General features: G+C 48.2%; 2 protein-coding genes across 2 annotated transcripts; one reads left to right on the top strand and one right to left on the bottom strand.

The window, feature by feature from the left end:
- Positions 1 to 12: 12 nt before the first annotated feature.
- Positions 13 to 5,030, bottom strand: TAX1BP3 (Tax1 binding protein 3). Its single transcript, XM_033847990.2, has 4 exons — positions 4,876 to 5,030; positions 1,776 to 1,895; positions 1,294 to 1,371; positions 13 to 982 (listed from the first exon to the last, which is right to left on the bottom strand). Exons 1-4 carry the CDS (start codon positions 4,912 to 4,914, stop codon positions 845 to 847), a joined length of 375 nt encoding a protein of 124 aa, XP_033703881.1. The 5' UTR covers positions 4,915 to 5,030; the 3' UTR covers positions 13 to 844.
- A 68-nt stretch (positions 5,031 to 5,098) lies between these two features.
- On the top strand, positions 5,099 to 6,047 carry EMC6 (ER membrane protein complex subunit 6). The gene is made up of 2 exons (XM_033847991.2): positions 5,099 to 5,292; positions 5,480 to 6,047. Exon 2 carries the CDS (start codon positions 5,528 to 5,530, stop codon positions 5,858 to 5,860), a length of 333 nt encoding a protein of 110 aa, XP_033703882.1. The 5' UTR covers positions 5,099 to 5,292; positions 5,480 to 5,527; the 3' UTR covers positions 5,861 to 6,047.
- Positions 6,048 to 15,904: the final 9,857 nt, after the last annotated feature.

Genomic DNA, 15,904 nt, shown 5'->3' with positions numbered 1-15,904 from the left:
ACTTCTGATGAATGAATTCCAGCACTGTTTATTGGGCACAAGACGTGGGGTGGCTTCCTACTGCCCCATTTCCACAGTAACCAAAGCAAGGCTGGTTCCCTTGCTAAGAGTAATTCCCAGATGTGAATTAGCCGAATTCGAAAGTTGAACTGGCATCTTCAAAGAGTACGATAAAAACACTTTGTATCAAAGTTGTGATTAAAAAAATACAAACGTTAAACCCAAAGGCATAGAGGAAAATGGCAATCCTGAGAACTGCCCTGAAATGTCAGCCTCAAACCTCATCTGAATCCTGTAAGTAGGTGAACCCTGGGGAGGCCCGCACCCCTTGGGGGGTGGGAGTGCAACGGGGTAAGCTGCGAGCCTGCCTGGCTTCCATCCGGACAAACCTTCATAGTGTCTCTGGTAGTGAGTCGAATCCCCGCTGGGAAACACAGGGAAAAGGATGGGGCACAGGCACTGCAGAGCCAAGACACGGGGGGCAGTGCCCAGCCCTGGGTTTCCCAGCTACATGGTGTTCTCAGGAAGGGGGGCCCCCTGCTCGCCTGCTGTGGCCCGGCAGCAGGGTCTGGGGGCCAAGCCTTGGTCACAGATTGGGGACTGACTCCATCTCGGCTCCAGGCCCTTGTTTCCAATCCTCAGTGTCCAAGGGAGAGAGCTGGTCCCAGAGCTTCGGGCCCATGGTGGGAGAGGGGAAGGCAGGTCAGGCCTCTGGGACCAGCTCTTGCCCTTCTAGGCGGGGGCCCAGCAACGAGCAGAAGCCAGGACGAGGGGCAGACAGAGCGTGGAAGTAGTGTCGCTGTACGAAGGGCGGGCAGGCATGAGTCAGGGGCCCCGGCGGCTGCTAGGACAGCATGGACTGCTGCACGGCCTTCTGCAGCGACTGCCGCGTCACCAGCAGACGCACCACCTCCTCCGAGCGCTTGGTGAGCCGCTTCCGGGCCTGGTCATGTGTGACCATGGTCATGTCCCAGCCGTTCACCTGGCCCAGGGAGAGAACACAGCCCACCTCAGCTTGCCACCTTCTGGGATCGGAAAGTAGGACGGGCTTTGGGAGGCCTGGGTCTCCCGAGCTGACGTGCCCGGGCTGGGGGATGCCAAGCACCTCTCACACGCACACACAGCGGAGAGCCAGCTTCCTCTGGGGGCGACGCCAGTATGGGCTCCAAAACGACTTCGGTGATTCTCCCAGGTGCCCAGGGAGGCAGGCAGGGGCAGCCCTGCCCCCCCCCCCCGAAGTGCTTTAGACCCTCTGGCCCAAACCTTGTTTTCCTCCTTTGGGACATCTGTTACCTGCATGATCTTGTCCCCAATCTGCAGCCCAGCAATTTCCGCAGGGCCTCCTTCGGATACCCGTGTGACGTAAATGCCCTGGAAAGAGACAGCCCAAGTCAAGCACTGGGGTCACTGCACTGGCCTCTTATCCACAGAGCAAAGCCCAGCATGGCATACTCCTAGCCGTCTGTCTGTCCCGCACCCAGTATCCCCCAGCACAAGCTGTGTCGAACAGCCAAGGGGGAAGTAGAACAGCCCCATGGATGCTACAGCCCCTGCTGCTAGCCTCCTGGGCTCTGTCTGAGCAGGGCTTCCTAGTGCTGGGAGGGCTGGGAGGCCCACCCCTACTTATTCCCACCAGATCATTTCTTGGACCTTCTTAGAGAGGACGTTTGAGAGAGATGAGGTCTGCTCCTTCCACAAAAGCCCAGGAAGCAGAGACCTACCATCTCAGGCCTCTGTGCCCCACAGAGAGGTCCCCAGACCCTAGTCCTCCTCACCTTGTCCGTCTTATCTTCTGAGAAAGGATTCTGGGAGGGATCCTGGTCAATTCCACCTCCAATGCTGAAGCCCAGGATTAAGTTCTCACCTTGACGCAACTTGTGAATTTCAACTCTTTGCTGGCAAAGATAAAAAATGAGTTGGGGATGAGTAGGTATGGAGAGCAAATGCGGTCTGTGTCCCCTGCAGCAGCCTCAGGCTCAGAGCCATGCCACGGGGGTGGGGCCCAGGGCCTCCTTCAGGAATCCAGCTGGTCACCAGCCTGGCGGGCTGGGGGGTTGAGACTCATAACTCAGCCACATCAACCCACCCACACAACCCTCAGTCCCAACCTCTCCCAGCTCCCTCTGTCTCAGGCACCAGCCTTCTCAACACATGCTAAGCCCCTCCTGGCCCAAGAACCAGGGTGCTTTGGCTGCTCTGAAGAAGGGCCTATGTCCCAGGGGAGGGACCACACAGGGCAGGAGAGGTCAGGCCCTGAAAATAATATGCAGGCACACTGCTGAGGCAGCTCGGATTGCTGAGCCAGCCCTGTCAAGGGCAAGCCCGGAGATGCTCGGGAAAAGCAGAGATCAAACTTGCACAGAAAGGAGGAAGGCTGTCATGGCCAAAGGAACAGGAGCAGAGGCTTGAAGTTGCTATGGATACACGTCCATGAGACCGGAGTGTACAGTGCAGGACCGGAACTGGGAGGTGAGATGAGGCCGAGCCCAGGTCAGGAAGGCTGGGGAGTGCAGGCCCAGGAGACTGGCCCAGAGGGAGGGGGTGTCTCCCTAAGCCCCAGGCCCTGCTCTTGTGCAGTGGAGGAGGTGGAGGAGGTGCCTAGGGCTCTCCCACCATACTCAGGTTGTGGGCCCCATCTGTGCCAAGCTGCTTTCAAAGACCTCAGCAGCCACCCTCCAGTCCCCAGATGCTGGGAGCCAGACCGACTGCCCCACCCCAAAAGTTGACAGTTTTAACAGAAAGAAGAAAAACACAAAGCAAAAGGTGACTTGATCTGGACTTGAGGGGCTTCACAAAGGAGCACCAGGCATTGGGCTGACCAGGATTTTGGCCACCTGACCTTGATTCTAGGCCCACTGGAGCTCTCAGAAATTGGGGAGTAGGGCTGGAGTCGGGCCTGATGGTAGATCATGGTCAGGTGTGATGCTAGAATGACCACTCAGGCAGTCGGTACGGGAACAGATGTCTCACAGAGGTGGTATGTGGAGGCCAGGGTACATGAGCTACTTAGGAAGTGAGATCAACAGGCTCCAGACTGTTCATGGCCGAAAGGAGCCAAGGCGAACTCCTGGCTGGCCACCTGGCCTGGCTGAACACAACCATCTCCCAGATGGGGACCCGAGATGAGAAGGAGCATGTTGAGCTGGAGAGCCAGGAGCCATCCAGGCAGGTGTCCAGAGGGTAGACAGGCCTATGGAGCCAGAGTTCAGAGGAGAGGCCAAAATGATTTTAACATTCTCAAAATGTTAACTACATGGGAGAGGGCACAGGGTAGGAAGGAGCTTCTTCCACCCCCATCCCTGATCCAAGACACAAGAGGGAGAGGCCAGACCCCACCCACCGTATTCAGACATGTTCCTAGTGTGAGAAGAATGGGAAGGTCATGGTCCTAGAATTTTGAGGAAGGCCCGGGGACCAGTCATGACCTGCAGTAAGGGGGTTGCGGGAAGCGTGACACCTGAGGCCCACTGGACCTAGGTCCTTCATGTGCAAACGTGTGCGCTCCTCCAGGCCTGCCTCTGCCTCCTCTGACACACACCTTTGCGCACCTTTGACTCACCCTTAAGATCAGAAAGAAGTACAGGCTTTAGGACTGGGAGACAAGGCCCCGTCACTGCCTTGCTGGGTGAGGTCAGGCAGGTTACTGCCCCTCTCTGGTTCCCCACCTGCGCCCCTTTTTTCCAGCTAAGGAGCAAACATGACTCCTTCTCTCTGGGGCAGCTAGAGAGCTGGAAAAGGCAGGCTGGTGCAGCCAGGGTGAAGCTGAGGACAGCTGTCAGCAGGTCCAACGATGTTTCCTCCTAGCCCAGGCCTGAGCTGGTGCTCTAAGCTGACCCTCACGTGTCAGCTTTATCAGTGGCTCCCTGGTCACGCCACCTGACTGCAGGAGTGCCCAACACGCCCATCTGAGATACTGCAGCCAGTCCCAGGGCCCCAGGACTAGGACTTCCACCTGACCCGTGCCCTACCCAGCAGGGATTTCTTCTCAGAGACCTGGCTCCTTCCTGAGGGCTTCTTCACACGACTGAGCATGACCAGACTTCTCTCTGGGACTCAATTTCCCCACCTTAGCCACAGAGTGGGCCTCCAGGCCCCATCCAGCTGTGGCATTGGTATCTGGGTCTAATGTCCCAGCCTCACTTTGCCTATTCTAATAGCACTTGGCACCCAAGACCAGCCAAGGGAGGAGACAGGGGCCTGAGCTGACCCAAAAGGTCTCCTCAGGCCCCAAGTGCCAGGTAGGGGACCTGGACTTTGCCCCAAGGGCTGGGGTTCCAGGGAACGTTCGGAGCAGGATCGAACCAGTTGTATGAGCCTTCACTCTGGACCGGGCGGCGATGGGTCCGAGAAGGAAAGGCCGCAGGGGAGGGGGGGAGGGGCAGCTATGTTGGCCCCGACCACCTCCACCCCGCAAGTCTCCCTCTGGGCGGCGGCGCCGGCTGGAGTGGAGGAAGCACTTCCTCATTCCAGAGGCTGCGACTCATGGACGTCGGGGCCGGCGCCCGCCACCCGCGGCTGCCCGGCTGGGGACACAGATCCGGGAAGTGGGCGCTTTCCCAGACTCCCACAGCAGGGGCCTTTCTCCTCAATCTTCCCTGCCCCGGCCGGCTGAGAGGAGCCCAACGCGGCGGCGTTGGTGCGCGGGGTCTGGCCTCGATCCCGGCTCCTCAGGAGGCGCTTGGGTCCCAGCCATCTCTGCTGCATGGCTGGGTAAGACCGCGGCTCCGCTCCGGCAAAGCGAGAACCAGAGCTCTAGCTGCGGGTTTGCAGGAGACCCGGGCTCGACGCTTTGTCAACATGTTTGAGGTGTCAGTTTACCTATCTGCAAAGTGGGGTCAAGCCAAGACGAGGAGGAGCCCGCGCGAGACCACTCACCACCACGGCGGTGACCGGCTGGCCCGGGACGTAGGACATCTCGACCCCAATCTGGTTACCAAACACCGCTCAGTGAAGCCCGCAGCGAAAATCCCTAAGGCCTCGCCCTCTCTAGTTAACAAAGGCCAACCAGCCCGGCCCGCCCGCTCATGAATAGTTAACGACGCTCCAGCCAATCACCGGCCGGAGCGCTCTCGGGCTTTCGGAAGTCCCAGCGCGCGCATAGAAAAGCGGAGAGAGGGGTGGAGCGTGCTCAGGGCGCCCGTGGCGCATGCGCCAGAGGGCGGGTGCGAGTTCCTGGCGACTGCGCAGGCTGGGCCGTCCCAGCATCCTCCAGTGCAAGATGGCGCCGCGGGAATCCGTCCTACGGGCTGTCTGAGGGAGCGCCGAACTACTGCGTCCGCCGCCGGCTTCCAGGTAACTGGGCGAGTCTGGGTGGGAAATGCAGATGTGCCGCCAGCAACCCCGAGCCCTCAGCCTTTTCAGCGTTTTTCGAAGGTCCGAGACTGAGGGGTGCGAGGTCTCCGCAGCCCCAGGGGGAGGGGCGGCGCGAACCCAAGTCGCCACGCTCCGGGCGCCACCTGTAACTTGGTTCTCTCCGCAGCCCCGCGTTGCTCCACGAGAAAGCAGAGGCCGAGCCCGGGCGGGTGCGATGGCCGCTGTGGTGGCCAAGCGGGAGGGGCCGCCGTTCATCAGCGAGGCCGCTGTGCGGGGCAACGCCGCCGTCCTGGATTACTGCCGGACCTCGGTGTCGGCGCTGTCAGGGGCCACGGCCGGCATCCTCGGCCTCACCGGCCTCTACGGCTTCATCTTCTACCTGCTGGCCTCCATCCTGCTCTCCCTGCTCTTAATTCTCAAGGCGGGAAGGAGGTGGAACAAATATTTTAAGTCGCGAAGACCTCTCTTTACAGGAGGTCTCATTGGAGGCCTCTTCACCTACGTCCTGTTCTGGACATTCCTCTACGGCATGGTGCACGTCTACTGAAACGTGGGCAGGGATGACTTTAAAAAAAACAGATTGGGAGGACTGTTGCCAGAAGTTAACACCAGGTAGACTTACCTAGTTTTTAAATTGTTGGAGTCGCCGCTTGTCTTGTAACGTTATAAATAATTTATATCTTAAGATGAAGAGTCTGTACTGTTCTACAGATTAAATGAAGCGTGAGACCCTTTGTGGAGTTTTCTTCCTACCTTAACGCGTACCACCTGTCTGCCATGGGTGCAAAATCGCCCGGTATTGGCTCCGGGAGAGCTGGGACTGCGCCTTAGTTTTCTGTCCTCTCCTTGCATTTACACATAGGCCCCTCAGAGAGGGGCCACTAGGGCCTGAATAAGGAGAGAACTTATCGTTAACATCCTGAGAATTAATAACAGTTAATGTTTATTAAGTGTGCCTTGTATGCCAAGCATTGTACCTCGTACCTTTTACTCGTTACTTCGTTAATTCTAGCAATGTCCTTATGGAGTAGATGTGATTATTATTCCCCATTGATGCACCTGAGTCTCAGAGAGGCTAAATACCTCTGCCGGAGGAGGCACAGCTAGGAAGAGGCAGAGCCAGGATTCAAATGTAGGTCTCTTAATTGCTCTTACTGTATTGGCTGACTACCTTTTCAGAACCCAGCCTTCCCTCCCAACCACTACTCTCAAGGTATGAGTGGTGTCATTTCAGTTCCATTTCACCTAGTTAGAGCTAGCTGTTTTCAGTTTTTAAAAAGCAAGCTCTTTTTTTCTAGACTCTGTCAAGTGAGAATTAAACAGACTGATTGATTGAGCTAATCTATGGGCTTGTCTAGAGTGTAAATGCCTCTGTCTATATGCAGGTCCATGATCCCTTCCTGTCAGGAGGCTTATCTTAGAATAAAATGCATACATTTAATTGAGAAATAAATATTGCATTAGCGTTAAGTAAGGAACACGTTGCTTGTGGAATTTATAGTTTTAACTGGGAAGACCAGCATTACCTGATTTCACAAATAGATTATAAGAGCTACGAAGAGAGTACACGGGAGCCCCAAACCTAACCCAGGTTGTGGGGTAGCTTTTTTTAAAAAAATTTTTAATTTTATTTTTTTATACAGCAGGTTCTTTTGTTTTTTTTTAGCAGTACGCGGGCCTCTCACTGTTGTGGCCTCTCCCGTTGCGGAGCACAGGCTCCAGACGCGCAGGCTAGGCGGCCATGGCTCACGGGCCCAGCCGCTCCGCGGCATGTGGGATCTTCCCGGACTGGGGCACGAACCCGTGTCCCCTGCATCGGCAGGCGGACTCTCAACCACTGCGCCACCAGGGAAGCCCTATATAGCAGGTTCTTATTAGTTATCCATTTTATACATATTAATGTATATATGGCAATCCGAAACTCCCAATTCATCCCACCACCACCACCACGACTACCCCCCCGCCCCCGCCACTTTCCCACTTGGTGTCCATACGTTTGTTCTCTACATCTGTGTCTCAATTTCTGCCCTGCAAACTGGTTCATCTGTACCATTTTTCTAGGTTCCACATATATGCGTTAATATATGATATTTGTTTTTCTCTTTCTGACTTACTTCACTCTGTATGACAGTCTCTAGATTCATCCATGTCTCTACAAATTTCATTCCTTTTTATGGCTGAGTAATATTCCGTTGTATATATGTACCACATCTTCTTTATCCATTCGTCTGTCGATGGGCATTTAGGTTGCTTCCATGACCTGGCTATTGTAAATAGTGCTGCAGTGAACATTGGGGTGCATGTGTCTTTTTGAATTATGATTTCTCTGGGTATATGCCCAGGAGTGGGATTGCTGGGTCATATGGTAATTCTGTTTTTAGGTTTTTAAGGAACCTCCATACTGTTCTCCATAGTGGCTGTAGCAATTTACATTCCCACCAACAGTGCAAGAGGGTTCCCTTCTCTCCACACCCTCTCCAGCATTTGTTTGTAGATTTTCTGATGATGCCCATTCTAACTGATGTGAAGTGATACCTCATTGTAGTTTTGATTTGCATTTCTCTAATAATTAGTAATGTTGAGCAGCTTTTCATGTGCTTCTTGGCCATCTGTATGTCTTCTTTGGAGAAATGTCTATTTAGGTCTTCTGCCCATTTTTGGATTGGGTTATTTGTTTTTTTAATATTGAGCTGCATGAGGTGTTTATATATTTTGGAGATTAATCCTTTGTCCCATGATTCGTTTGCAAATATTTTCTCCCATCTGAGGGTTGTCTTTTCGTCTTGTTTGTAGTTTCCTTTGCTTTACAAAAGCTTTTAAGTTTCATTAGGTCCCATTTGTTTATTTTGTTTTTATTTCCATTACTCCAGGAGGTGGGTCAAAAAAGATCTTGCTGTGATTTATGTCTAAGAGTGTTCTTCCTATGTTTTCCTCTAAGAGTTTTATAGTGTCCAGTCTTACATTTAGGTCTCTAATCCATTTTGAGTTTATTTTTTGTGTATGGTGTTAGGGAGTCTTCTAATTTCATTCTTTTACATGTAGTTGTCCAGTTTTCCCAGCACCACTTATTGAAGAGACTGTCTTTTCTCCATTGTATATCCTTGCCTCCTTTGTCATAGATTAGTTAACCATAGGTGTGTGGGTTTATCTCTGGGCTTTCTATCCTGTTCCATTGATCTATATTTCTGTTTTTGTGCCAGTACCATATTGTCTTGATTACTGTAGCTTTGTAGTATACTCTGAAGTCAGGGAGTCTGATTCCTCCAGCTGTTTATTTTCCTCAAGACTGCTTTGGCTATTCGGGGAATTTTGTGTCTCCATCCAAATTTTAAGATTTTTTTGTTCTAGTTCTGCAAAAAATGCCATTGGGATTGTTTGCACCGAATCTGGGATTGCACTGAATCTGTAGATTGCTTTGGGTAGTATAGTCATTTTCACAATATTGATTCTTCCAATCCAAGAACATGGTATATCTCTCCATCTGTTGGTATCATCTTTTTTTTATTTTTTATTTTTATTTATTTTTTTTTTAGCGGTACGCAGGCCTCACTGCTGTGGCCTCTCCCGTTGTGGAGCACAGGCTCTGGATGCGCAGGCTCAGCGGCCATGGCTCACGGGCCCAGCCATTCCGCGGCATGTGGGATCTTCCCGGACCGGGGCACGAACCCGTGTCCCCTGCATCGGCAGGCGGACTCTCAACCACTGTGCCACCACGGAAACCCTGCAGTGGCTTCTCTTGTTGCAGAGCACGGGCTCTAGGCGCGCGGGCTTCAGTAGTTGTGGCACGTGGGCTTCAGTAGTTATGGCTCGCGGGCTCTAGAGCGCAGGCTCAGTAGTTGTCACGCACGGGCTTAGTTGCTCCGCATGTGGGATCTTCCCAGAGTACGGATTGAACCCGTCACCCCTGCATTGGCAGGCGGATTTTTTGTTTGTTTGTTTGTTTTATTTACATCTTTATTGGAGTATAATTGCTTTACAATGGTGTGTTAGTTTCTGCTTTATAACAAAGTGAATCAGTTATACATATACATATGTTCCCATATCTCTTCCCTCTTGCATCTCCCTCCCTCCCACCCTCCCTATCCCACCCCTCTAGGTGGTCACAAAGCACTGAGCTGATCTCCCTGTGCTATGCGGCTGCTTCCCACTAGCTATCTGTTTTACATTTGATAGTGTATATATGTCCATGCCACTCTCTCGCTTTGTCACAGCTTACCCTTCCCCCTCCCCATATCCTCAAGTCCATTCTCTAGTAGGTCTGTGTCTTTATTCCTGTCTTACCCCTGGCTTCTTCATGACATCTTTTTTTTTTTCTTAAATTCTATATGTATGTGTTAGCATACGGTATTTGTCTTTCTCTTTCTGACTTACTGCACTCTGTATGACAGACTCTAGGTCCATCCACCTCATTACAAATAGCTCAGTTTCATTTCTTTTTATGGCTGAGTAATATTCCATTGTATATATGTGCCACATCTTCTTTATCCATTCATCCGATGATGGACACTTAGGTTGTTTCTATCTCCAGGCTATTGTAAATAGAACTGCAATGAACATTTTGGTACATGACTCTTTGAATTATGGTTTTCTCAGGGTATATGCCCAGTAGTGGGATTGCTGGGTCATATGGTAGTTCTATTTGTAGTTTTTTAAGGAACCTCCATACTGTTCTCCATAGTGGCTGTACCAATTCACATTCCCACCAGCAGTGCAAGAGTGTTTCCTTTTCTCCACACCCTCTCCAGCATTTATTGTTGCTAGATTTTTTGATGATGGGCATTCTGACTGGTGTGAGATGATATCTCATTGTAGTTTTGATTTGCATTTCTCTAATGATTAATGATGTTGAGCATTCTTTCATGTGTTTGTTGGCAATCTGTATATCTTATTTGGAGAAATGTCTATTTAGGTCTACTGCCCATTTTTGGATTGGGGTGTTTGTTTTTTTGTTATTGAGCTGCATGAGCTGCTTATGAATTTTGGAGATCAATCCTTTGTCAGTTGCTTCATTTGCAAATATTTTCTCCCATTCTGAAGGTTGTCTTTTGGTCTTGTTTATGGTTTCCTTTGCTATGCAAAAGCTTTGAAGTTTCATTAGGTCCCATTTGTTTATTTTTGTTTTTATTTCCATTTCTCTAGGAGGTGGGTCAAAAAGGATCTTGCTGTGATTTATGTCATAGAGTGTTCTGCCTATGTTTTCCTCTAAGAGTTTGATAGTTTCTGCCCTTACATTTAGGTCTTTAATCCATTTTGAGCTTATTTTTGTGTATGGTGTTAGGAAGTGATCTAATCTCATACTTTTACATGTAGCTGTCCAGTTTTCCCAGCACCACTTATTGAAGAGGCTGTCTTTTGTCCATTGTATATTCTTGCCACCTTTATCAAAGATAAGGTGACCATATGTGCATGGGTTTATCTCTGGGCTTTCTATCCTGTTCCATTGATCTATATTTCTGTTTTTGTGCCAGTACCATACTGTCTTGATTACTGTAGCTTTGTAGTATAGTCTGAAGTCAGGGAGCCTGGCAGGTGTATTCTTAACCACTGCACCACCAGGGAAGCCCTAGTTTACTGCATACAGGTCTTTTGTCTCCCTACGTAGGTTTATTCCTAGGTATTTTATTCTTTTTGTTGCAGGGGTAAATGGGAGTGTTTCCTTAATTTTTCTTTCAGATTTTTCATCATTAGTGTATAGGAGTGCAAGAGATTTCTGTGCATTAATTTTGTATCCTGCAACTTTACCAAACTCATTGATTAGCTCTAATAGTTTTCTGGTGGCATCTTTAGGATTCTCTATGTATAGTATCATGTCATCTGGAAACAGTGACAGTTTTACTTCTTCTTTACCAATTTGTATTCCTTTTATTTCTTTTTCTTCTCTGATTGCTGTGGCTAGGACTTCCAAAACTATGTTGAATAATAGTGCTGAGAGTGGACATCTTGTCTTGTTCCTGATCTTAGAGGAAATGCTTTCAGTTTTTCACCATTGAGAATGATGTTTGCTGTGGGTTTGTCATATATGGCCTTTATTATGTTGAGGTAGGTTCCCTCTATGCCCACTTTCTGGAGAATTTTTATCATAAATTGGTGTTGAATTTTGTCAAAAGCTTTTTCTGCATCTATTGAGATGATCATATGGTTTTTATTCTTCAATTTGTTAATATGGTGTATCACATTGATTGATTTGTGTATATTGAAGAATCCTTGCATCGGTGGGATAAATCTCACTTGATCATGGTGTATGATCCTTTTAATGTGTTGTTGGATTCTGTTTGCTAGTATTTTGTTGAGGATTTTTGCATCTGTATTCATCAGTGAAATTGGTCTGTAATTTCCTTTTTTTTGTAGTATCTTTGTCTGGTTTTGGTATCAGGTTGATGGTGGCCTCATAGAATGAGTTTGGGAGTGTTCCTTCCTCTGCAATTTTTTGGAAGAGTTTGAGAAGGATGGGTGTTAGCTCTTCTCTGAATGTTTGATGGAATTCACCTGTGAAGCCATCTGGTACTGGACTTTTGTTTTTGGAAGATTTTTAATCACAGTTTCAATTTCATTACTTGTGATTGGTCTGTTCATATTTTCTATTTCTTCCTGGTTCAGTCTTGTAAGGTTATACCTTTCTAAGAATTTGTCCATTTCTTCCAGGTTGTCCATTTTATTGGCATAGAGTTGCTTGTAGTAGTCTCTTAGGATGCTTTGTATTTCTGTGTGTCTGTTGTAACTTCTTTTTCATTTCTAAATTTATTGATTTGAGTCCTTTCCCTCTTTTTCTTGATGAGTCTGGCTAATGGTTTATCAATTTTGTTTATCTTCTCAAAGAACCAGCTCTTAGTTTTATTGATCTTTACTATTGTTTTTTTTTGTTGTTTCTATTTCATTTATTTCTGCTCTGGTCTTTATGACTTTTTTCCTTCTACTAACTTTGGGTTTTGTTTGTTCTTCTTCCTCTAGTTCCTTTAGGTGTAAGGTTAGATTGTTTATTTGAGATGTTTGTTGTTTCTTGAGGTAGGCTTGTATAGCTATAAACTTCCCTCTTAGAACTGCTTTTGCTGCATCCCATAGGTTTTGGATCGTCGTGTTTTCATTGTCATTTGTCTCTAGGTATTTTCTGATTTCGTCTTTGATATCTTCAGTGATCTCTTGGTTATTCAGTAACGTATTGTTTAGCCTCCATGTGTTTGTGTTTTTTACATTTTTTTCCCTGTAATTGATTTCTAATCTCATAGCGTTGTGGTCAGAAAAGATGCTTGATATGATTTCACTTTTCTTAAATTTACTGAGGCTTGATTTGTGACCCAAAATGTGATCTATCCTGGAGAATGTTTCGTGTGCACTTGAGAAGAAAGTGTAATCTGCTGTTTTTGGATGGAATGTCCTATAAATATCAATTAAATCTGTCTGGTCTGTTGTGTCATTTGAAGCTTGTGTTTCCTTATTAATTTTCTGTTTGGATGATCTGTCCATTGGTGTAAGTGAGGTGTTAAAGTCCCCACACTATTACTGTGTTACTGTCAATTTCCTCCTTTATAGCTGTTAGCAGTTGCCTTATGTATTGAGGTGCTCCTATGTTGGGTGCATATATATTTATAATTGTTATATCTTCTTCTTGGATTGATCCCTTGATCAGTATGTAGTGTCCTTCCTTGTCTCTTGTAACATTCTTTATTTTAAAGTCTGTTTTATCTGATATGAGTATTGCTACTCCAGCTTTCTTTTGATTTCCATTTGCTTGGAATATCTTTTTCCATCCCCTCACTTTCAGTCTGTATGTGTCCCTAGGTCTGAAGTGGGTCTCTTGTAGATAGCATACATATGGGTCTTGTTTTTGTATCCATTCAGCAAGCCTGTGTCTTTGGTTGGAGCATTTAATCCATTCACGTTTAAGGTAATTATCGATATGTATGTTCCTATTACCATTTTCTTAAGTGTTTTGGGTTTGTTTTTGTAGGTCCTTTTCTTGTGTTTCCCACTTAGAGAAGTTCCTTTAGCATTTGTTGTAGAGCTGGTTTGGTGGTGCTGAATTCTTTTAGCTTTTGCTTGTCTGTAAAGCTTTGATTTCTCCATCGGATCTGAATGAGATCCTTGCCAGGTAGAGTAATCTTGGTTGTAGGTTACATATTCATCACTTTGAATATGTCATGCCACTCCCTTCTGGCTTGTAGAGTTTCCGCTGAGAAATCAGCTCTCAACTTTATGGGAGTCCCCTTGTATGTTATTTGTCGTTTTTCCCTTGCTGCTTTCAATAATTTTTCATTGTCTTTAATTTTTGCCAATTTGATACTATGTGTCCGGGCCTGTTTCTCCTTGGGTTTATCCTGTATGGGACTTTCTGCACTTCCTGGACTGGGGTGGCTATTACCTTTCCCATGTTAGGGAAGTTTTTGACTATAATCTCTTCAATTTTCTCTGGTCCTTTCTCTCTCTCTTCTCCTTCTGGGACCCCTATAATGTGAATGTTGTTGCATTTAATGTTGTCCCAGAGGTCTCTTAGGCTGTCTTCATTTCTTTTCATTCTTTTTTCTTTATTCTGTTCCGCAGCAGTGAATTCCACCATTCTGTCTTCCAGGTCATTTACCCGTTCTTCTGCCTCAGTTATTCTGCTATTGATTCCTTCTAGTGTAGTTTTCATTTCAGTTATTGTATTGTTCATCTCTGTTTGTTTGTTCTTTAATTCTTCTAGGTCTTTGTTAAACATTTCTTGCATCTTCTCGATCTTTGCCTCCATTCTTTTTCCGAGGTCCTGGATCATCTGCACTATCATTACTCTGAATTCTTTTTCTGAAGGTTGCCTATCTCCACTTCATTTAGTTGTTTTTTTGGGTTTTTTTTCTTGTTTCTTCATCTGGTACATAGACCTCTGCCTTTTCATCTTGTCTATCTTTCTGTGAATGTGGTTTTTGTTCCACAGGCTGCAGGATTGTAGTTCTTGTTTCTGCTGTCTGCCCTCTGGTGGATGAGGCTATCTAAGAGGCTTGTGCAAGTGTGCTGATGGGAGGGACTTGTGGTGGGTACAGCTGGCTGTTGCTCTGGTGGGCAGAGCTCAGTAATACTTTAATCCTAACCCGCTTGTCTGCTGATGGTTGGGGCTGGGTTCCCTCCCTGTTGGTTGTTTGCCCTGAGGCAACCCAACACTGGAGCCTACCCGCTCTTTGGTGGGGCTAATGGAGGACTCTGGGATGGCTCATGCCAAGGAGTACTTCCCAGAACTTCTGCTGCCAGTGTCCTTGTCCTCACAGTAAGACACAGTGGCCACCCCCCCACCCCCACCCCCCCGCCCCTGCCTCTGCAGGAGACCCTCCAACATTAACAGGTAGGTCTGGTTCAGTCTCCTGTGCAGTCACTGCTCCTTCCCCTGGGTCCCGATGCGCACACTACTTTGTGTGTGCCCTGCAAGCGTGGAGTCTCTGTTTCCCCCAGTCCTGTCGAAGTCCTGCAATCAAATCCTGCTGGCCTTCAAAGTCTGATTCTCTAGGAATGCCTCCTCCCGTTGCTGGACATCACGTTGGGAAGCCTGATGTGGGGCTCAGAACCTTCACTCCAGTGGGTGGACTTCTGTGGTATAAGTATTCTCCAGTCTGTGAGTCACCCACCCAGCAGTTATGGGATTTGATTTTATTGTGATTGCACCCCTCCTACCGTCTCGTTGTGGCTTCTCCTTTGTCTTTGGATGTGGGGTATCTTTTTTGGTGAGTTCCAGTGTCTTCCTGTCGATGACTGTTCAGCAGTTGGTTGTGATTCCGATACTCTCGCAAGAGGGAGTGCGAGCACGTCCTTCTACTCCGCCATCTTGAACCAATCTCTCAATTTACTTATTTTATTTATTTATTTTTGGCTGCATTACATCTTTGTTGCCGCACGCGGGCTTTCTCTAGTTGTATTGATGGGCTTCTCATTGCGGTGGCTTTTCTTGTTGCGTAGCATGGGGTCTAGGCGCACAGGCTTCAGTAGTTGTAGCATGTGGGCTCAGTGGCATGAGGGCTCAGTAGCTGTGGCTCACGGGCTGTAGAGCACAGGCTCAGTAGTTGTGGCACACGGGCTTAGTATCTCCGCGGCATGTGGGATCTTCCCCGATCAGAGCTCAAACCTGTGTCCCCTACATTGGCAAGTGGATTCTTAACCACTGAGTCACCAGGGAAGCCCCTGGGGTAGCTTCTTTGAGGAAATAACATTACAACTAGGATGCAAAGGTTGAGTAACAGTCAAGTGTGGAGAAGGAGTTACTTGCAAGAAAGTGCATGTGTGAGGGCCAGTGAGAACAAAGGAGTTTGGCCTGTGTCTGAAAAGTTAGAAGAGGCCCTGAGGTAGAGCACAGTGGGAGGTTTTGCTGCCGAACTAAACTTGGGTCCACTTGTCCATGCGCAGTAAAACCAATCTACTTTCACTGGGTTGTGGTGAAGGAAAGTGCAGTGCTTATTGCAGGCGCAAAGCAAGGAGACCAGGCAGCTAGTGCTCAAAAGGCCCAAACTCCCTGATGGCTTTCAGGGAAAGGTTTTTTAAGACAGGGTGAGGGAGAGGGTTGCAGGGTGCGTGATCAACCTGTGGACAGTCTTCTGATTGGTTGCTGTTGAGGTGACCAGGAGTTAACATCATCAAC

The sequence above is a fragment of the Tursiops truncatus genome, chromosome 20 (genome assembly GCF_011762595.2).
Source record: "Tursiops truncatus isolate mTurTru1 chromosome 20, mTurTru1.mat.Y, whole genome shotgun sequence".
Taxonomy (NCBI): Eukaryota; Metazoa; Chordata; class Mammalia; order Artiodactyla; family Delphinidae; genus Tursiops; species Tursiops truncatus.
Note: the sequence above shows the minus strand (reverse complement) of the source record. Positions and strands in the feature narration are given on the sequence as shown.